Source organism: Grammomys surdaster, unplaced genomic scaffold (genome assembly GCF_004785775.1).
Source record: "Grammomys surdaster isolate TR1022 unplaced genomic scaffold, NIH_TR_1.0 125284, whole genome shotgun sequence".
Taxonomy (NCBI): Eukaryota; Metazoa; Chordata; class Mammalia; order Rodentia; family Muridae; genus Grammomys; species Grammomys surdaster.
Genome location: NW_021620163.1, coordinates 571,143 through 595,112, shown reverse-complemented (window position 1 = coordinate 595,112; position 23,970 = coordinate 571,143). Strand labels below are relative to the sequence as shown.

The following is a 23,970-nucleotide window of genomic DNA, read 5'->3' as shown; positions in this document are numbered from 1 at the left end:
CTGAAATATTCTTTAAGAGTTATTTAAAGATTTAAATATTTAAAGTTACTAATGCCACTGTGCATATCTGAATATTAACAGCTTAGTTTAAAGGCTATATTACTGTACCAATATTATCAGAGAAATTGGTCTTAAGACTTAGGTGGCTAAATGGGATTTCTATGCAGTTTGGAGTGTAGCTTTTCACTAAGTGATAACATTAAAGTTTACACAGGGTTGTACATGTCTTCTCAGTATATATTAAGTGAGGTGAAGTTTTACTCCTACTAATCTAAGAAACATTCTTTGATTAAAAACATAGTTATATTCTTTTGAAATACCTGTTAGTATATGATGTGTCATAAATTACCACATATTCTTCTGTCTCCCTTCATAATATCCACATCTTCCACTGTATCCTGCTGCCTGGGATGCACTCTCTGATTTCCTCAAAAAAGGTTGCAAATGCAACATCAAGTGAATCAGAGTACTGGAGTCTTATTTGTCTTCGTGGGATTCTCAGAGTATCCGAACTTACAGGTGCCTTTATTCCTGATCTTTTTGATCATATACACCATCACTGTTTTGGAAAATCTAGGTATGATTTTTGTCATCAGGATCAATGCTAAACTCCACACTCCTATGTACTTTTTCCTCAGCCACTTATCCTTTGTTGATCTTTGTTACACCACTGTGATTGCACCAAAGCTGTTAGACCTTCTAATAACAGAGGACAGATCTATGTCCCTCAAAGGATGCATAATTCAGTTTTACTTTGGCTGTGCTTGTGTGGTTACCCAAACCTTCATGTTAGCAGTAATGGCTTATGACCGCTTTGTGGCCATTTGTAACCCTCTGCTCTACACAGTGGCTATGTCTCGTAGGCTCTGTGCACTCCTAGTAACTGGAACTTACCTATGGGGTGGGCTCTGTGCCACCACACTAACATACTTTCTTTTGGCACTATCTTACTGTAGGTCTACCACCATTAACCACTTTTGCTGTGAGTATTCTGCCATAATTTCTGCAGCCTGTTCTGATTCTTTTTTCAGCCAGATAGCATGTTTGTTAATTTGTATGTTCAATGAGATTTGTAGCCTCCTTATCATCATTGTCTCCTATGTTGTCATATTCATCACTGTCATCAAGATTCCCACTAAAGGAGCACTACAAAAAGCTTTGTCTACCTGTGCCCCACACCTGACTGCCATCTCTTTCTGCCACGGGATTATTCTTCTTCTATACTGCGTGCTCAAGTCAAAGAGCTCACTGCTTCTTGTTAAGATAGTCACTGTGTTTTATAGCATGGTCATTCCTATGCTTAATCCTCTTATTTACAGCTTAAGAAATAAGGATGTAAAAGAGACTGTGAGGAAGTTAATCCACATAAAAATCCTTTCTCAGTCATTATAGATACACATACATTACACTTGCACACACAGCTAAAATATTTTTCTTAATTTTTTTATTCATTGAATTCCTAATATTAAAATAATGAAACAAAAATAAAATATTTTTAGAAACTGTGGTAATAATGTGTGTGTTTGAGTGTGTGTGTGTTTGTGTATATAATAGTTATATTATTCACTGTAACTAACTTTATAGAGAATGAAAATTATGGTATTATCTTAGATGGAGAGAACTAAATCATTGTTCTCTAATGATGTCCAAATTTAATTTAATTAGATTTTGTATTTCACTTTTAGTTTTACTCTCCTTTTCCCTTTCTTTTTCTTATTATATAATTCTTTTCCTTCTCCATTCTTTATATGTGTTCCTCTGTGTGCTTGTTTGTAATTGTGCATAAGCACCTATACATATCTGAATACATGTGGATGTGGATGATAATTCCCTTTGTTTCTTTCTCCAGCATAAAATAAAGAAGCATATTACATCAACTACACTCAACAAACTTCACAGGATCAGTTTTAGTGTCAACTTTTATGACTTCCCTCACTAAGAAAGAACTACACTGAGGGAATGATAATGTTTATAACTTTTCTGTCAATCTTAGTATGTAACTGCTGGTTCTAAGATTATAAAACTTATATTTGTCTGTACACCTGAAGCTTATACATTCAAAACCTTAATGTTTATAACATAGTAAGGCTACCTAAAATGTTATAAATTTTGTTCAGAGCAGTGTTTATATTATGTGAAACATCACTTACTTTTATATGGATTTTTATATATGCTTATCTGTACTACAGCTCTTGTACTATTTCCTTTTGGAAGAACTACATTGATATATGAGTCTCTCCTAATGATTCATTTCCTCTACTGTTGTTCTTCAAAAACTTTTAAGAAATCTAGTTTTGAAGATAGAGCCATTTCCTTCACAGGATGCACCAAGCATTTCTTCACTGGATGTATGTTATTAAAGAATATTTTATCTTTAGTTATTTTATTATGTCACAGTGTGGGTTTATGTGCCTGAGTACAGTGTCCATGAAGGTCAAAGACAGTGTTGGATCCTTTGGAAATGGAGTTACACTCAGCTGTGGGATGTCAGTATGTGTGTTGCGACATGAAATCACATTCTCTGTAAGAGTAATATGTGTTCTTAACCACAACTTTGAGACTCTGGGTACATATGTCTGCTACTAGTTGCATGCATGTTGGCAGAGTTGAGGTATGGTTAATTTGTGGTGATCCTTAATGATCTTTTCTAAAAAGTCGTAGTCTTTCATCAGTGACTATGTCATTCTCTTGAGCTAACACTGATTTTAAAATATTAATATGCTGTTTGCTCACATGATCCTCTCACAGAACTATGTTCACAAAAAACTACTGTAAGCTTGTTGGCACTGTTACCATATCTTAGTTTGAATAAGGCATGAGACAGAAGAATGTTTTATTTCCCCCTAAATTTTGAATAAAATGCATTGCCTGATTTTTTTCTCTCCCTGTCTGTGTTTTTGTTTTAATCACCATCCTAATGATTTCAGTGGTACTATGGTACACAATGGTCCACGTGTCTGCCACTTAATTGTCACTGAGATTTTCATAATACCAGCCTTTTTTATCCTTTTTTTCTTCTGAATTTTCAAGGCTTGCAGAAGGTATCCTCTGTCTTTGTTTGACAGATAATCAATGAACTACAACCAAAGAACCAAGAATATGATAATAGATAATCAATGACAACTGGTAAAGTAGCATATAATTTTAGGACTTTTATTTAGTTTTTATAGCAACTGTGGTATTGCTCCGTATCAAGTCAGTTCATCAATGTAAGATAATACATTAATTAATATAACATTATCACATTATTTTACACAATAGAAATTACAAGGACTAAAATTACAGAGGTTTTAAAGGGAACCAACAAATTAGATATTCTAATATGAAGATATGAGTATCAGTACACTCATCCATTCTCAGCATTTCTCTAGATCACCATTGATTTCAATTTATATCTCATGAAGTACAGTTATCTTGAGATACCCTCAGGTATATACATTAGTGCTCAGTATTAAACCATCACTTATTTCAGTATTTTGTATACCTGTAAAACCAGACTTCACTAGAAAGAGAGACTTTACTAATTAAGACTGTTAGTGATGGTTTTCTATGGATACAAACATATATGTTTAGAATGTAGTTTCATGCTAAGCATCAGGATTAATCTCCTTATAGATCTAATACCATATACTGTCATAGCTTGGAAGATTTACATTATTAGGTATGGATGCCTTCCTATAAAGTGGGTCCCAAATCTAATTCTAAAGGTGTGGATTACCTCCAATATGGTTATTTGTGCAATTCTGTTTTCTTCTACCTAACAGAGAAGGCAATTATAGTGTCAGAATTATAATTTACTCGATATTTACTATCTACTGTTTTAAAATTTTGAGGTTTCAAAATATAAGATCTATGTGACAAATGCAGTTCATTTTTATTGTAATTACACCACCCAAAACATTATTTCTTATTCAAAATATTATTTTATTTAAATGCATATATTATTTAGCAGAGCATTTAGTTAAATATCACAAGTGATTTACAGACTACCAGATATTAAATGGGTGATATATTCCTATAGCTAAAGTACATGGCTTATTGGTACATTGATGTTTATTTTTAAAAACTTAGAAAGTTATAATTGCATCAGTTTGTTATAAATTATTTCTAATAAATAAATTATATTATTTCTTTTGGAAGTAACAAGCAAGAACTTAGAAGAAAAAAAAGACTAGAATTTGCAATTCATAGTAGAATGGACACTGTAGTATATTAAATAGTACCATGATTTTGTTATCACAAAAAACATGAATCATGATTATCAAGTGATAGTAGCAAAAATAATAATCATTTAGTTAAGACAATTAAGTAGTTTACTAATTAAAAAGAGATTTTTCCATCAATTCTATATATGTATATTTCTATTCTATTCTACAAGCATTGAAAAATGAGAAATTTATTTCATCGATAATATGTGCTAATTTTAAAGTTGTGCATGTTGAATTTCAAGTATGAAATCTTTATTTAAACCAAAAAGTTATTGCTAAGTTGCTTTATATTTTATAGCTGAATATTCAACGTCCAATTAAATAGATTTTGTATAATCAGCTAACTTGGCATTAAAAATCACTTTTGTTGTTGGTTGGTTGGTTTTATAGCTTTTCAATAATTTTAAATATCTTAGAAATTCTGCACAAATATTTCTGAATATGAAGGAGCAAGCAAACCACACTATATGGCAACATATGGCATTATAAACTTTCGGTCACCAACTTTCTGACTGACTCCTTGACATCTTTGTTTCTGAGACTATAGATCAGGGGGTTTAACATAGGGATGAAGACTGTATAGAACACTGAGGCCACTTTGACCATGAGCCAAGAACTCTTTGTGTTAGGTACACAATAGAGAAAAAGAATTGTCCCATGGAAAATAGTAATGGCAGTAAGGTGGGAGGCACATGTAGAGAAGGCTTTCCTACGGCTCCCGAAGGAAGGCATCTTCATGACAGTGATAAAGATGAAAACATAGGAAGTAAGAATAATAATCAGGCTGCTTATTTCATTAAATGTGGCAGAGACAAAAATAATCTCCTGATTAATGTAAGGGTCACTAGAGGATACAGCCACAATAGCAGCATGCTCACACACAAAGTTATTAATGACATTAATGCCTTGAAAGGATAATCTCAGCAAAAAGTAAGTAAGTGTCAGGGAACAGATTAAACCCCAAGAATATGATGCACTCACTAAAAAGGAACACAGCTTTGGAGACATTGCAACAGTGTAGAGTAGAGGATTACACACTGCAACAAATCTGTCATAGGCCATCACTGCCAACATGTATGTTTCAGTCACCACAAATGTACATGCGAAGAAGAACTGCATAATGCAGCCTGAGAAAGAGATGGTTCTGTCTTCTATGATCAAGTTTTCTAACAGTTTGGGTGTTACAACAGTAGAGTAACAGAAATCCACAAAGGAAAGGTGACTAAGGAAAAAGTACATGGGTGTATTGCGGAGCTTTGTATTGACCCTGATGATGCCAATCATGCCCAGGTTTCCCAGCACAGTGATTGTGTATATGGTCAGAAACACGAGAAACAGGGGCACCTGTAGATCCGGGTATTCAGAGAAGCCCAAGAGAATGAAGATCACGGAATTAGTCTGGTTTTCTTGGTCCCTGAGTTAAAATAGAAAAAATGAAAGAGAGAAGCAATCAAATAAGATAGGCTGACAAATAGAGTTTGGAGGTTTAAGGATTATTCATAAAGAGCTATATAAGCATTTGATCCAGTAGTTACAATAATTTAAATTCAAAGCACAAATCAACACATATAATAAACGTTTTTATCATTTGTAGTTTGTCATTATGTACTTTACAATAAAATACAATTCACAATATTGAAAGGGAATCACTCTGGCATTAGATAAAATCATATCATATAATTAGAGAATGTGGTATTGCCTGCTGTAGCAGGTATACTGTAAACTTGTGGTATATCTAAAATATATTTTAGTTATACAAAACAGTCACATTGATTCCTTACATCTAACTTCCTAATTATTCAAAGCAATTCTGATTATGAAAAAAATGGAATGAGTTATTTCTGTATGTGCTATGTTCTTCCAAATTGTCTCAAATACTTCTTTCTACTATCTACTTAAATTTTCATTAGAAGTACATTAAAACTATTTACTGACCCTAACTTAATATAAAATTACACTATTACTCAAAATAAAATTAACACAACTACACTTAAGCATGACATGTCTGTGTGCCAAGAGTAAAAGCTTTATAGTTCTCATTGTATTGTGATTATATTCTTTGAGGTAATATTAAACTTGTGTCCTTGGTATAAAAAATCATTAACATATTTGTACATTTTTTCAACTATTACTTTAGATTATATTGATTCTATCTACTGGAATTACCATATCCCAAATATACTTGCTTATTTTATACAAATTATATTGAGTCCAAAATTCTATAATTAGAATTTAAAAAATTTAATCCAAATCTCTGTTTTTTCTCTTATGCTATTCTAGTAAAATTTGACCAACATAGGATGGGTTATTATTCTACCAACAACAAACATAGCTTCAGCAAGTTCTGACACATCTTTTCAACATATCTAACTTTGGAGTCCACTTCTTATATTATGTGTTTAACTTAATGAACTTGGGGCTAAATTTCAAAATCACTCATTTTGCTTTGGGAAGTGTCTGTCATCTATGTTCAATTGTTTGATGGTTCAGTGCCCTGTGTACACAAGGTGCATTTGTATTTGTAATAAACAAATTCACTCCTTCCTTTCTGGTAAGTTGCATCCTGGTTTTTCTCATTAGATTTCTTTTATGTGCTAAATATCACACTGAGTATTTTAGAAACTAAAAAATTATCAAATATAATTTTTATCCTTAGTTTTTCTGAGATTATTATGAGATGACATACATATCATGACTTGTAATTGATAAAAAACTGACTGTATATATAAAGAAGAAATACATAATGAATAAATTGATATTCTCTAGAAATATTGGTCACATAATAATAACAAATATAGTGACCCAGATGTTTGTAAATTGATCTAGTTATAAACATTATCATAAATGTTTATCATAGAAATTATAGTCATACATAAATTTTAAAGTCTGAGAAAATTAGAGTTATACATTATACATTATTTTTCTTTTAAAATAAAAGAAAATAAAATGAGAGTTGAATAAACTCACCACAAAGCAGAAAATTTTGATATATTCATTTAAGACTTTTTATAAAAACGACAGGCTCTAGGATTGCTTCTGCTAGAAATTTTATTTATTTTAAGGAATATAATACAAAATGTGGGAAAATAAAGGTTTTACTATATATGTCAAAGAATATTTTAGAAAAAAAGACTTCTACCACATAATCTTTGCAAAAAAGTAATCTCAGTGATACCTGAGAGAAAGGGAAATAAAAAACCAAAACCTTAACATCAATCTGTGTCCCATATTTATGTCACAGATACCTTGGGGATGTGAACCCTAGAGAATGCAAATGAAGAACTGCTCTGGAGGCCTAAATCAAACAATTAGATGAAACAAAACCTCATGTGATATTTTGTTTGCAATTTTATCAAAACTTTCAAAGCCATATTCAATGCTTTTAATATCTTATAAAATATTTAATAAGATATCAATATTCTTTAAACTTAAATATATACAAATAGCTATAAAATCCCTATAAAATAATGCATAAACTACGGACTAGTTACCATGGTACTAGAAGGCACCATACAAGCTTCCAAAGGATGAGAGAAACCAATAGTTCTTTCTAGAAATCCCACTTGAACCACAACAATAATCAACAAAGTATTATAACCCTACCAATAGAGTAGTAGCATGCATGCATTCCCAGTAACAAAAAGTTCTTTAATTGGACTTAAGAGTGATCCTTCAGCCTCAGCAAGAGAGAATTTATGTCTAGTACTGGAAAACTAGATAACTAAATACTCAATTCTAGTGAAGACATTGACTGCCTAATCTATAATAGCATTCTAAATATTTGTTCTTGTACCCACAGATAAATGTATTCTTCACCTGTAATCAAGAAAACTCTTTGCCACAGGCAGAAACCACCACAGAAAATCACAAGCAATCAATGTGCAGAGTTATGGAGTTCAACTTGCCTATCTCCCAAAAAGGTCTGCCCTAACCTTGGACACAGGATGACTTTTCTAATCAGTGACACAGGAAACCTCCTCTACCCAGAGACCCAGGAGGCTTGACTAACCAGAGACAGCACTGCCTGACTCCCAGGAAGCCTGCTTTAATCCAGGTCAAACAGCTATACTTTCCTCCAAAGAGGACTACACCACTCTGAGACACCCAGGCCAGTTAACACCAGAGGTAAATAAATGGAAAAAAGCAAGTACAAGGTTATAAGTCACAGAAGCCAAAGGGAGGAGAGGCCTTAGTTCCTATTCAGGTTTGATGCCCCAGTGTAGGGGGATACTAGAGGGGTGGAGCGGGAGAAGGGGAGTCGGGCAGCACCCTCATGGAGGCAAAGGGGAAGAAGGAGAGGTAGGTTGTGGGATGGGGTCTTGTGAAGGGTAACCGGGAAGTGGGATAATATTTGAGATGTAAATGAATGGAATGATTAAATAAATAAATAAATAAATAAATAAATAATAAAATGGCCATCTTACCAAAAGCAATCTTCAGAGTCAATGCAATCTCCATCAAAATTCCAACACAAGTTTTCACAGACATGGAAAGAGAAATTCTCAACCTCATATGGAAAAACAGAAACTGAGAAAAACCAAAACAATTCTAAATGATTAAAGTACTTCTGGAGGAGTCACTATCTCAGACCTCAAGCTGCATTCATTACAAAGCAATAGTGATAGAAACCACATTGTATCGATACAGAGACAGACAGGTTGATCAATGGAGTAGACTTAAAAACCCAGAAGAAACCCCACACACCTATGGACACTTTGTCTTTGGCAAAGAAGCCAAAACCATACAATGACAATAAAAAAGCATCATCAACAAATGATGCTGGTTTAACTGGTGGTCTCTGTGTAGACAAATGCAAACTGATTCATATTTATCACCTTGTACAAAGCTCAATTCCAAGTGGATCAAGGACTTCAGGGTAAAACCAGATATACTAAATCTAGTAGAACAGAAAGTGGAAATAGTCTTGAATGCATTGGCACAGAAGAAAATTTCCTGTACGGAACAACAATAGCTCGGGATCTAAGATCAATAATTATTAAATAGGATCTTATAAAATTGAAAATCTTCTGTAAGAGAAGCAACACTTTCAATAGGATGAAATGGAAACCTACCTATTTGGAAGAGATCTTCTCTAAGCCTATATCTCATAGAGGCCTAATATCTAAAATATATAGAGAACTCAAGAAGTTAGACTCTAAAAATCAAATAACCAAATTTAAAAAATTAGGATCAAACCTACACAAAATTCTCTTTTTTTCATTTTTTATTGATTATTTCATTTATTTACATTTTGAAAGTTATTCTCCTTCCCAGTTCACCCTCAACAAGCCACCTATTCTCTCCCTCTGCCCCTATGAGTGTGCTCCCCTACTTGCCCATCCGCTTCTGCTTCAGCACCCTAGCATTCCCCATACTGGGGCATCAAGTCTCACAGGATGAAGAGATTCAACTCCCAGTGATACAATCCTCTATTACATACACAGCTGGAGCCATGGGTCCTCTCATGTACTCTTTGGTTGGTGGTTCAGTCCTTGAGAGCTTTGGGGTGTCTGGTTGCTTGATATTGTTTTCTTCTTATGGGATTGTAAACCTCTTCAGCTTCTACAGTCCTTGCCCTAAATTCTCCCTTGGGGTCCCAGAGCTCAGTTCAATGGTTAGCTGTCAGCATCTGCCTCTGTATTTGTCAGGCTCTGGCAGAGCCTCTCAGGAGACAGTTGTAACAGAGTCCTGTCAGCAAGTACTTCTTGGCATTAGCAATAATGTCTGGGTTTGGTGTCTTCAGATGGGAAGAATCTCTAGGTATACCAGTCTCTGGATCACCTTTCATTCAGTCTCTGCTCCACTCTTTGTCCCTGCATTTCTTTTTGACAGGAGTAATTCTGAATTAATATTTTTGAGGTGTGTAGCCTTATCCGTCAACAGTAGCCACGCCTATCCACTAGATATGGTCTCTACAGATTCTCTCTCCCCTTTGTTGGGTATTTTGGCTAATGTCCTCCCTGTTAAGTTCTGAAAACCTCTTGGGTCCCTGGCATCTGGAACTTTCTAGTGGTTACACCCAGTTCTCCCTCCCCCACTGCTACACACCTACTTTCAAATTCCTGACCCTCTGTACTTCTCCCTCATCTCCTCCCATATCTGAACTGGCCACACTTTTCCCTCCCCTTCCTCTCTTCCGCTCACATCCCTCTCTCCCTCTACTTCACAGAGATTATTTTCTATACTCTTCTGAGTAGGACTGCAGCATCCACAGTTTGTGTGATCTTCTTTCTTCTTGGGTTTCATATAGTCTGTGAGTTGTGTTGTGGGTGTTCTGAGCTTCTGTTTGGCTAATTTTCACTATCAGTGAGTACATATCATGTGTGTTCCTTTGTGACTGGGTTACCTCACTCAGCATGATATTTTCAAGTTCCAACCATTTGCCTATGAAATTCATGAAGCTATTGTTTTAATAGCTGAGTATTATTCCATTGTTTAAATGAACCACATTTTCTATATCAATTCTTCTGTTGAGGAAAATCAGGGTTGCCTCCAGCTTATTATAAATAAGGTTGCTATGAACATAGTGGAGCATGTGTCCCTGTTATATGTTAGAGCATATTTTGGGTATATGCCCAGAAATGGTGTAGCTAGGTCCTCAGGTAGTACTATGTCCAACTTTCTGAGGAACTACCAGACTGATTTCCAGAGTTGTACCATCTTGCACTCCCACCAGCAATGTGGGAATGTTCTTTTTCCACATCCCCATGAGCGTGTGCTGTCATCTATGTTTTTGAATTTAGCCATTTTGACTGGTGTAAGAAGGAATCTCAGGGTTCTTTTGATTTGCATTTCTCTGATGACTAAGGATGTTGAACATTGCTTTAGGTGCTTCTCAGTCGTTCAAGATTCTTCAGTTGAGAATTCTCTTCAGCAGAGATTCTCAACAGAGGAATCAAAAGATGTTGCACCATACTGCAAGGACATGCACACCACTATGTTCATAGCACCCTTACTTATAATAGCCAGATAATGGAAACAATCCATATGTCCCTCAACCGAGGAATAGATAAAAAAAATGTGGTCCATTTACACAATTAAATACCATTCAGCTATTAAAAAGAAAGACATCATGAATTTACATGTTGATGGATGGAACTAGAAATTATCAGCCTGAATGAAGTATCCCAGAGGCAAAATTATGTGCATTGTATTAGCCCAAAAGTATAGAATACACATTAAACAACCTACAGGTTATAAAATGTTTAAAAAGAAGGTAGGCCAAAGTGACAATGGTTTAAGATTACTTAGAAGGGGAAACAAAATAATCACAGGGGGTACCAACCTAACTTCACATTTTTGACACAGAATTGTTCCTGTCTAAAAGTAATACAGGGACAAAAATGGAACAGAAACTGAAAGAAAGGCCATCCAGTGACTGGCCATCTTGGGATCCCTCCCATGGATGGGCTCAAAACCCTGATACTATTGTGTCAGGAGCCATAATGGGACAAGTTAATAATTAGCAGTTGATCATCCTGAAATGTTTGCCTCGGATTATTATATAATCTGCAACAAGTGTGCCTCATTCAGCAAGGCTGTGGCAGACATATTTTAGGAAAGATCCTGCTATGAATATGATTTTCCTATTACTATTAAACATATGTAACAATCACTAAGCAATAGCACACCACTTTGGAGCAGATCTCTGCAGACCCATGAAGATGTACTGTCTTGTAGTGATGCTATATAGACAAATAGATGGCTTCTTAAGTCTTAATGATGATCCTATAAGAATTCCTAAAATTATACCAATGATTATTAAGCTCTTTTATAGTGGGACTGCTATTAAGTCCCTTTCTGATAGTCAAAACTGCAATGAAACCTCTGCCAGTCTCCCAAGTGTCATCAGTTAACAGCCCTTAGATAGTAGCCAGACTCTCTCCTGCTCAGAGCACATTCCAAGGTGGTTTTAAAACAATTAAACAAAGGTCACTAAAAGGGAACTTACGATTTATTATAGGTGCTAGGACAGAAGATAAAATATTGCCTGGGTTTATCTATACAAAGCTTCACTAATTTCTTAGCTATAGTTTTAAACCTTCAGTGAACCTGTGGAGCTAGACAAGTGATGGATGTTTAGCCAGAAAATTACTCCTAATGGCTATGCATGTAAACATTATCTGTTGTAAACTTCTATTTCAATTTATGATTTGAATTTTGGTCTGAACTTGTGAGGAACTTTGTAACATGTGATCATGTACTCTGGATGATGTATAAGACAAAGGGACGTTCGTTAGCGGGACTCTCACGTTCTCTCTCACTCTCCTCCTTCTCTCTTCGATCTCCTCTCTCTCTTTCTTCTCTTCTCTCTCTCTTCTTTCTTCCCTGCTTAGAATCTCTCCACTTAGAATTTTTTCCTTTGTTAGAAATTTTCCTTTCCCCACTTTGTCTCTTAGATAGCTTTCATAGGAAATTTTTTACACTTAGTAATAAACTGTAATAACTTTTCTAAATGTCTTTTCTTCCTTCGACCTCAAACTAACAAACCTAAGTTAGAGCCTGGCAGCGTCTGCAGAGACAGAACAAAGGCATTGCCTAATACTCTGTTTTCACTGGGCTGAGGTGCTAGTGGCCAGAAGCTGCAGTTTCTGTCCTCAGAGGATCAAACAGATTGCAGGTCAGCTACATTAGCCTAGTAAGTAAACTTTAGTAATGTAGACTAGTAAGATTTTATTAAACAGCAACCCTAAATATCTCATAAGACCAAAGTCTTACCCCGAATCTCCTAAGACCAAGTCTTACCCCCGCTGCCGATGCTCTTCCAATTCCTATTCCCCTCGGCTGCCTCAAGAAGAACCGACTGGAGGAGAAGAAAGAAGATCACCTTCTCCTTCCACCAAGCCGGGCCTTGCTCCCGGCACTATTGCTGATGCAACGTTGGACTGGAGCCTAGGGTGGCTGTTATCTGAGAAGATCTACCAGCTGACTGAGACATCTACAGCCAACCATTGGACTGAGGTCAGGGACCCCTATAGAAGAGTTAGAGAAGCATTGAAGGAGCCTAAATAATAGCAACTCTCTAGGAAGACCATCAGTGTTCAAGATCCTGGACTGCTGGGAGCTCCCAGAGAAAAGCCACCAATCAAAGATCATAGAAGGGCTGCTCTGAGGTCCTGGCAATATGTAGAAGAGAACTGCCTTGTCTGGCCTCGGAGAGAGGGGATGTGTCTAATCCTGTGGAGATTGATGCCCCAGGGAAAGGGGAACCTGCATGGAGCTTGGAGGATGGAGTGGTGAGCACCCTCTCAGAGGCATCAGGGAGGGTGGATGTGGTTAAGAACTCTGGGAAGGGAGGTCAAAAGGGGGGCAAAATTTGAAATGTACATTAGTAAAATAATTATTTAAAAAAACCCTCTGAACACATTTGTGGACACCAAATTGTAAACTCTCTCAAGCGTTTGTTTGATAAATTTATGTGCAGAGCATTTTAAAATAAAATATTAAAACTTAAAAAAAACAACAATGACAAAGAAATTAACTGGTTAAACATGTGGGTGGCTAATAATAACATAATAATGAGCATGAGGTAAATTTAACTGAAGCCCTATTGAGACAAGCTTAAAGTATCCATTTATGACAAGAATGAGGATAATCTATCACACAGGTTTATAATTTTGTTAGCGAGCTTAGCATTTAACACCTAAGCTGTATCTTCAGTTCCATACAGGTTTATCTAATTGTACCAAGTATTGGCGTAAATTCTTAGAACTGTATGTTAAACTAGTTCATACTTTAATCTCAAGGTTTGAAACTCATAATGAGTTTAGTGTTTTACATGTAATTAGAAATCTTATATCATTTTCAGGAGGGATAGTTGACAGTCATGTGCTCCTCCTTACCTGTTGCTTCTTAGATAATTGAAATTAGCACTATATAGTCTATTCCCCAACTTCTGACAGTCCTCACTGTCCTCATGTTTGCTGGAGGGTGATTAAATTTGCATTAATATATGATTCAGGATTGACAGAGGGGGTATAAGACTTTATAATGGATTAATATAGTCTAGGACTACAAGATATATGTATAAATTGCCTTCATGTATATATTCACATGGATTTTAAGTTCAATTTTTTGTGTTTGCACTTCACATATTGTAAAATTTTATGAAATTTCTTTTCTCATACTCTAAACATCCTAAAAACCTCTTCAGAGTAACTGTTTTGTTTTTGCTTACAAATAATGTCCACTAGGTGGCAGAATGACACCATAATTCTAATCAACAGGCAAAACAATTTATTGTTTTAAGGAAAAACACATAGCATTAGAACCTAGTGTCATTTATAGTCTTAATAGAGCTCTATTATCCATTCCACTGCTTTCTCAATTAATGGAAGAATAACAAATCTCCAGGGGTAATCAAACATATGACTGAATTCAAATGTTCATGTATATCATTTTTTCCCCTAACTTTCTTAATTTTGACTAGAAGCAATTCTTTGGCTCCTTGTCACTCATCTATCACTAATTTTAAGAAGAGAAGACATAATTGTCTATAAAATAACAACTATGACGTGACAAAAATCTTAATTTGAAACTACAATATTTACTAGATTTAATATCAATATTAAGCATATCAGTGTACTATACACATGAGCAGTCACTCAAAAAAGTTTCCTTCAAGGTAAAAAACAAAACGAAACAAAAAGTCAACTAAACAACAACAAAGAAAAAAATCCAACAACAGTGTTTTCTAAATGTGTTTTACTGCTACCACAGTATTATTAGAGTCCTTTCAGAATCATCACTAAAATGTATCTTTTAAGAATTCTAGTTATAAATGGCCTTTAAAACATACAGCACACATCATGAGTTTACACGATTTTTTGTACAATAGTCATGATAATTGTATTTTAATTGTTACATCATTAGTATATAAATGCTGCTGAAGTGAGTACTCTAAATGACTCTCCAATTTAAAAAAAAAAACAACTCAGACTAAGCTAAAGTATTTAAAAACTAACAGGAACAAAATACCACCTTTTGCTAACCACTAGAAAGGCTAGAAAGCTACAGTGACGTAAGAGTGAAAGTGAAGGCTGGAAAACGGCACCCAGCAAGTGGAAGACACAAGCGAATGCACACGGTGCCGCATTGGTATCTAAGTCAGCAATTTCCATACAAAAGTAGTCAAAAGAGATCAATAAAGCCACTACTTATCAAGAATGAGAGGATTAAATCAGAGCAATACTATATTACATGTAATATTTAACTGAATGTTGACTGACACACAAATGGATGACTGATCTGAAAATGATGATAATGTACAGAATGGCTGTTCCTCTTGGTTGTCTGACTAAAGTCTTGGCAAGAAGTGAATGAGAGCAGTAGAGTGAGATTTAACTCAGTTCTTGAATATTAAATGCAAAGTGAATGGATCCTACTGTCTTAGCAAATCAGGAGGGAGAGAGAGTGACATTTCAGTTCTCACTGTGTTCTGTCTCTCTCTGTCTCTCTCTGTCCCTCTGTCCCTGCCTGTCTCTCCCTCCCTCTCTCTCTCCCTCTCTCTTGAGTGTGAGTGTGTGTGTGCATGTGCGAATGTGTCTGTGTGTCTGTCTGTCTTTCTCTTTTACTCAAGCTAATCTTGCAGACCATGAGATGGTCTTAACCACATTTAAAGTAAATCTTTCATTCAGTTAATCTTCTCCAAAACATGTTGGTATCCTACAAACAAATATCATGGTTGATGCTGAGTAATATTCAATAACACCCCTTACAAAAGTCTTGAATTAGCTTTATTTAATTGGCTCTCAAAGTTGTGCATGGGAAAACTTTAGGAACCATGCTTGTAGAATACATCTTTAAAATACAAAAATAATGGTTACTTACAATTTTTCTACCATTTGTTTAAAATTTTAGGGACAATTTACATACAGTAGAAAAGAGGAAGGGTTTTTATGTAGTGAGTTCTTTGGCATCTTCATACAGATAAGTAATACATTCTGATCACCTGATCACTTTCTCCTCACGCCTTTTCTCTTATTTTTCTCAATCTCTTATCTAACTCCCTTACCTAGCAGTCATTTTCCATGATTTTGAATTGGTTTTTGACTCACTCAATTTTACCACAGTCATCTGCGTATGAGATTGTAGCTATCCATTAGAGCCTGGTGCAGTCACATATGAGTACCTGATTAAATTTAAGTATTATATTTAATTTATGAAATCCTGCACAAATTCTAATTTGTTTGGTTACAATCTTGCTGACAAAAGAAGCAGATATCTTTCTTATTAAATAGAAGTCTTAGTCCATCCTCAATGATTTAGAGATTGACAATCTTACATAATACCTACCGCATAGTAGCCAAGATTGAATGACTAATTCTATTCAAATTGACAGGATGTTTGTTTTATTTTCCTTTCATGATGTACCAAATTATTAGATTCAGGAACTTGTATAATTTATTTCATAGACAGATAATTAAGATTCAAAATAATATTGATTCATAAAATCTAGTTTTTTAAATTTTATTCTGTTCTGTTTTGAATTATGTTGTGGTAATATAACATTAGCATAATCGTTTTAATACTTACAAAGATAAAATTCTCTTAGAGAACTAGGATACAGAATTTAATTATTACCAAACATATAAGATATATAAAGTAGTGAATTGTCCTACTATATGATGTAAAGTAGTTAGACACAGTGATTTTGAGAATATATCAAATTGTTATGTTAGTTATGATATTTTGGAAACTGTAAGTATTCTGATCACTAAAATGGAACAAATTTACAGGAAGTGGCAGTATGCCAAGTACCCCAGCACAGTTGCAAGAAAAAATCAGTGAAAGCTGTGATCTTCCATATGTGTGGAAGGAATGAAGTGTCAGGTTCTGTTTATATTGCCCACTCATGATCCTCTTGCCTCAGCCTGAAATTATGGGATTAAAGTGCTGAATCACCATGCACTGTTATAAATACTTTCTGAATTCTCTTTGTTTACATTAATGCACTAAGAAGAGAATTCATCAATGTTATTTGGCACATATTTTTAACAGTAAATGAAACTGGGATAATAATTTTTAAAAAATAGAAATACAAAAGTGAAAATATACATAAACAATTAATATAACCAGACAACAATATTCATAGCTTGACATTCTTATAATTAAGATGTTATTTATTTATTTATTTATTTATTTATTTATTTATTTATTTTACACTCCAGATTTTATTTCCCTTTCGGTTCACCATCCAACTATTCCACGTCTCATACTTCCTCCCTGACCTCCTGCCTCCACAAGGATGTCCCTATCCCTAGCCTCTACCCCACCAGACCTCTAAACTCCCTAGGGCCTCCAGTTTCTTGAGGGTTAAGTGTATCTTTTCTGACTGAACCCAGATCTGGCAGTCCTCTGCTGTATATATGTTAGGGCCCTCATATCAGCTCATGTATGCTGCCTGGTTGGTGGTCCAGGGTTTGAGAGATCTCAGGGGTCCAGGTTAATTGAGATTCCTGGCCCTCCTAAGGGTAGTCCTCCTCTTCAGCTTTTTCCAGTATTTCCCTAATTCAACCACAGGGGTCAGCAGTTTCTATCCATTGGTTAGGTGCAAACATCTGCATCTGACTCTTTCATATGCTTGTTGAGTCTTTCAGAGGGCAGTCATGGTAGGTCCCTTTTTGTGAGTGCTACATAGCCTCAGTAATAGTGTCAGGCCTTGGGACCTCCCATTGAGCTGGATCCCAATTTGGGCCTGTAGCTTGACTTTCTTTTCCTCAGGTTCCTCTCCATTTCCATCCCTGTAGTTCTTCCAGACAGGAACAATTATCGATCAGAGTTTTGACTGTGGAATGGCAACTCCCTCCCTCACTTGATGCCCTTTTTTTTTTCTGCTGGAGTTGGCTCTATAAGTTCCCTTCCCTTACTGTCTGGCATTTTATCTAAGGCCCCATCCTTTGAATCCTGAGAGTTTCTCACCTCCCAGGTCTCTAGTGCATTTTGCAGGCAAATGGATAAAACTAGAAAATATCATCCTGAGTCAGGTAACTCAGAGCCAAAAGGACATGCATGGTATGTATTCACTAATAAGTGCATATTAGTCAAAAAAGGACAATACCCAAAATGCACTCCACAGATCTCAAAAAGGTCAACAAGCAGAAGGGCCTGAATGAGGACGCATACCTCACTCCCACTTGGGAGAGAGAAGAAAGAAATCACAAATGGGGGAGGGAAGGATATAAGAAGGAAAGTGAACAGAGTGGGGAGAGGGGACCTGATCTGGTATTTGGTGAGGATTGAATCCTTGAGGGCCAGCAGAAAGAATGGAAACAAGTAACATTGGGAGATGGGAGGTAATTAAGATTTTAATCATGGCATCTGGAGAGATTAAACAACACTTAAGTGTGCATACTTTTTTTTAGAGTAATGAGTTCCAGTCCTAGCACTTCAACTATCTGTAACTCCAGATTTACAAAATTGCATGACTCTGGCCTCTCAAAGTATATGCACTCATGTGCAAACATCCATATAAAGAGAGATTTGTTGGGGTCCCTAGGTCACCACACAAACCACACACACATTGATCTCAGTCATACAGGAATAGTTAATTACACTTTTACCCCAGGACTGAATGATTTGGGCTGCAGATCCAAGTGTTTCTCAGGGCCATTTTATGAAGGAAAAAAACCACAATAAGCCCATGTACAGGTGCAAGAAGAGCTGCTGGTAGTGGACTCTGACTGTGGCTACTTTGGCTAGCTACACAAAACATTTCTGACTGACCTTTATCCTAAAGTGTTCTAAATGGAGTTTATGGTCATGGAATTTCTTAGATTTAACAAACCTCACAACATAACAGGGTATATGTAATCAGCTTGACACTGCTCCAAGTCAAGCTATTGTTATGTGTTAATAACAATGTGAAATATCTGGCAGACATGGAACCAAATGGCTACAGCTAGGCTGGGAGAGTAGGCTTCAACAACACTCACACTAATACATGAATAAAAATGATAAAAATAAGTCCTTAAAATGATTTAGTCATTCTGAAAATGAAGTTGTGTTGATGCATTGAGTAAAAAGTATTAATAAATTGCATGATATTTTGATTATCACTCTCTCTAATACAAAAGAATCTGTGAGAGCCATCAGTAAAACATCTGCACTTGCCTCAGCATGTCCACACTGATGTCACACAAACACACACAAGCACACACAAACACACACAAACACATGCACACACTTTTACTTCCTTAAAAAATAATTTCAAATTAACTGTACTAAATCAATTCAATGAAAACAACTAGTTGCTGATAGGTCATAGCTAACTTGTTCTAGAAGAGACAATATTCTTTAATCTGTTTTTCTAGAGGCCTCCAGTAAGAAAATGGAAATTCTAGGTTCCATAGAGAAAATTGAAAGGTGATAATAAGTCTATAGAAGTTTATTCTTACTACAAATTTTTTAAAAAATAAATAAGTAGTTCGTTTCAAGATTTAAGAGATGGCTGGGTTTCATCTCCTCCCTGATTGGCTCATGGAGATACATGTTATTTTTCTCAACTTTCTGACAAAACATTCTTATTGTTAATGGACAATTGCTAATAGTAATAACAGGTTATATATATATATATATATATATATATATATATATATATATATATATGATGCTGATTTCTTCTCAGAAACACTTTAGTATTTTAATGAAAACACATCTATTGTTTCTGTCATGCATTTCCTTTCAAAACATGGATTAGATTTCTCTACCCTAAAAATGTAAAACATGTTGATCCAAATCTTGAGACTTACCCTTAGATTCTATAATGTGGTCTTTCTTTTTAAATAATGAAATGTAACATGGTTGTGGAATTGATCATTTAAATATGTTACCTTCCAACTTTAGGGTTAGCAAATAACTTTCAGTGATTTATTTTAGAAAAGAAATTTGTTTTATTAGTTACTTATGTAATACTTAATATTTTTAAAAAATTGAATGCAATATAATTTCTTAATGAAATTCTGTTTTCCTGGGAATGCATTTTTATTTATTAATCATTTTATTTTTTATATTTAAAATCTTATTCCCCTTTCCTGTCTTCCCTTCACAAAGCTCTCACCTCATCTACCTCCCTTTTGCCCCTAAGAGAATGATCACCTACTCACCCACCCACTCCCGCCTCACCCCTCCATCAGCCCTCTTAGTTTTTAAATGAAGATGATCAAACAACTGTCAGTAAACCTTGATAAAACTTTCTTCTGATATCTCAAAGCTCTTTCTGTGATAAGGAATTTACCTTATTGTTCTAATTTTTAGAGGATTTTTAGTTACCCACAGAAGTTAGCAGGAGGTATATGTTTCATGTGATATACAAGCTATACCACACATACACAGAACTTCTTGAATGGTTTATTTTATGACATAATGTATATTTAGGTATCTTCAAATCTTTTCATGTTTTGACATTGATTTCCTATCAGAATTGAGTAATCCATTTTATATCATATACGTATTGTGGTAACTTACTATTTAGGATAATTAAGGTACTATAACTATCGCCTTGCCACAACATTATAATTTCCTTGTTTCTAAAGAACATTTAATTTCTTCTTTGTGACTTTCAACTCACTGTAGCAAGAAAGTCTTTTAAATCCTATCCAATCACTAATAATTTACGTGAAACTTCTGGGTATTACGGAAGCAGGGCAATGCAAATGATTTTCTAATTAGACTTCTTATATATTTTATGGGAAATGCTCTAAAAGATGGGGTGATTAATGCACAACAAGCACCTGATTTCACATTCTGAATGATTTCATCCACTTACTTTTCACGAATGATTCATATTTTTCAATAATAAGTCCAGGTATTGACTCACGATCTAATTTATTTCATATTGATACCATATTGATGTCTCTGCTCCACAGTTGATTTATGAATGCTACTAGATGATGTAGATGGTCATATTACTATCAAAACTTAAAAAGATATCATTCAGTAATAAATTTAAATTTTTCTACAATCACAAAGTATCTATAATTTTATAGAGCCCTCAATGTCCAATAATTTCATTAAATCTTAAGAACATGCTATTAATAAGCACACCAACATTTATTCACTTTGGTTCATGTTTTCAATGCTCACCCTAGTTCAGTAGTCTGAAAAATTGTTATTTTAATAGTCTTTGGATAGTTACTAACTTAAATAAGTGTTATTGTCCACATTCATTCCACTAAACACAGTGAAATCTATGAGATAGTTGGCATAGTTTCTAGCTATTTAAATACATTCACAATTTTCTACATACCTTAATTTCTGTGGGTAACTAAAAATTCTCACTAAATTTTTCATCTCTGCATTTCTCAGCTTAAAATTGAGCGATTGACATAGGTACAGCAATGTTATAAAACATTGCAAGTACAATGTCTTCAGGGAAAGTGATAGAAAGTCTAACAGGAAGATGTGAGGTCTGAAGACTAAAACTGTCAGGGTGATATGAAACCCATATGTAGACAGGGATCTTCTTCTTCCTTCTGCTGTGTTCTTAATGTGAATAAAATAATAACATAATAAGCAAACAAAACACAAGAACTACTAAAGTGACTATACCTGAATTGGCCAGAACAAGGACATCAGTGATAGAGGTGTGAGTAGAGGAAACTTTGAACAGATTTCACAGACATAGTGGTCAATGTGATTGGGGTGAAAAAAAGGATAAGATTGCAACAGAAAACTGAGGAAAACTGTTCCACCAGCCAAGCTGCTAACATTAGAAGTGGCATTTTGTCTTGAATGTGATGACCATGAAGTGAAGAAGCCTGTAAAAGGCCACAGATGATGCCTGTCAGGATTAATATTTCAATTATTCCAAAGAAATGCATAGCAAACACCTACAGCATGAAGTTAGCATAGGAGATGACTTGATAGTTGCAAAGTGATGGGGGTTATTGTGCCATACACAAAGTCAGAGGGCCAGACAAGGTTAAGTCCATACATCCTTGCCATTCCACATAAAGATTCTCTTCTACCTGGTTTGGGGAAAACGTAAAGTAGGGATGTGAACATGTCAACCCAATACTTTACTTCCTTCAGTGAACTGTTTCATTTTGTGTTAGACTAAGCTGCATGTGTGTACATGGTTAATGAACAATTCAATACCTTGGGGGCATGGTATGAATAGAAAACCCTGATGTAGTATTCTTCTAATAATATCCACATGTTACAAATATACACATACACACATGCACATGCACAGACTCACACACATGCACACTCACACACATGCACACTCGCACGCACACACCCACACCCACCCCCCCACACACATATATATGAAAACTAAGAAAATAAAACACACAAGCAACACTATAACATGTACTGTTGAATCTGATTAAGTATATTATTAACAATCAAAAGTAATGAACATTAATATTAAACTTGACTGTAATCTTTAATCAAAGACATAATATTTGCAATTAGTCCATGAGAGTTACTATTGATTTTATTACTATTGATTAAACATGGAATTTTATACCTTCAAATGCTTTGAGATTTAGGAAGACAAACATCCAATTTTAGCTTTTTCATGCTAATTTAGCAATGACTATCATATGATTTTCTTTCAAAAAAAATAGTTTGTGGCACCAAATTTTTCTCAATGCATTCTTCATCTCTGTGTTTCTCAGTGTGTAGATCAGAGGGTTGAACATGGGAGCTAAGATTGTGTAGAAAAGAGCAAACACTTTGTCTTCTGGATAAGTGGTGGCTGGTCTGATGTAAATAAAAAGTACAGGCACAAAGGATAAAATGACAACGGTGACATGAGAACTGCATGTGGAAAGAGCTTTGCCACGACTCTCTGCAGGATAAGTCCTGATGGTGAATAATATGAAAGAGTAAGACCACATCAAGACTACAAAGATGACCAGTCCCATCATGCCTGCATTGGCAACCACCAGAAGTCCAATTCTGTATGTATTGGTGCAAGCAAGAGTCAGCAAAGGATAAATATCACAGAAATAGTGATCCATCTCATTGTGGTCACAAAAGGGGAGGCTGATAGCAAGGAGGCTCTGGAAGAAGGAATGTATAAAAGCTCCAGCACAGCAGGCAGTTACCATGGCACGGCACCTCCCTCTGCTCATGATGATGGTATAGTGTAGGGGTCTGCAGATAGCCACATAACGGTCATAAGCCATCACTGTGAGTATGAGGATCTCAATCCCCCCAAAGAAGTGCATGGTAAAAAGCTGAGCCATGCAGCTGGTATAAGAAATTATGTTCCTTTCTTTGAGAAGATCAGTGAGAAACTTGGGTGTCACTGTGGAGGTGTAGCACAGGTTTGACAAAGCAAGGTAATTAAAGAAGGAATACATTGGTTGCTCAATTAATTGGCTATGTGTGATAGAAATCATAATGAGCATGTTTCCTCCCCAAATAGCTATGTAACACAAGAAGAACAACAGAAAATAGAGTTTTAATTTTCTTGTTCTGGGAAAGTTTTAACAGTATAAATTTAGTGATGTTATTGGTTCTTTCTATATTCCAAAGTCATGACCATTCAATGGCATTAGCTGAAAGGAAATGACAGAGAAATATTAGAAAGTTTTATTCATCATGGTATGAATCACAGCAAATTTTATAACTAGTATACTCATTTACCAAAACATGTTCGTATCCTCTCTCTCTCTCTCTCTCTCATTCTCTCTCTCTCTCTGTATATACAAACACACACACACTCTCTCTATATATAGAGAGAGTGTGTGTATGTATGTGTGTGTCTGTGTATTTCTAATTCTTATATTCTACACAGTATTTTCATCAT

General features: G+C 35.2%; 3 protein-coding genes across 3 annotated transcripts; 1 reads left to right on the top strand and 2 right to left on the bottom strand.

Annotated features, from left to right (window-relative positions):
* Window positions 1-240: 240 nt before the first annotated feature.
* LOC114637441 (olfactory receptor 5D13-like) lies at window positions 241-16,283 on the bottom strand. The gene is made up of 3 exons (XM_028785663.1): window positions 16,222-16,283; window positions 4,714-5,622; window positions 241-271 (listed from the first exon to the last, which is right to left on the bottom strand). Exons 1-3 carry the CDS (start codon window positions 16,281-16,283, stop codon window positions 241-243), a joined length of 1,002 nt encoding a protein of 333 aa, XP_028641496.1.
* Window positions 445-1,392, top strand: LOC114637367 (olfactory receptor 5D13-like). The gene has a single exon (XM_028785597.1). It carries the CDS (start codon window positions 445-447, stop codon window positions 1,390-1,392), a length of 948 nt encoding a protein of 315 aa, XP_028641430.1.
* A 6,446-nt stretch (window positions 16,284-22,729) lies between the features above and the next one.
* On the bottom strand, window positions 22,730-23,681 carry LOC114637440 (olfactory receptor 4P4-like). The gene has a single exon (XM_028785662.1). It carries the CDS (start codon window positions 23,567-23,569, stop codon window positions 22,730-22,732), a length of 840 nt encoding a protein of 279 aa, XP_028641495.1. The 5' UTR covers window positions 23,570-23,681.
* Window positions 23,682-23,970: the final 289 nt, after the last annotated feature.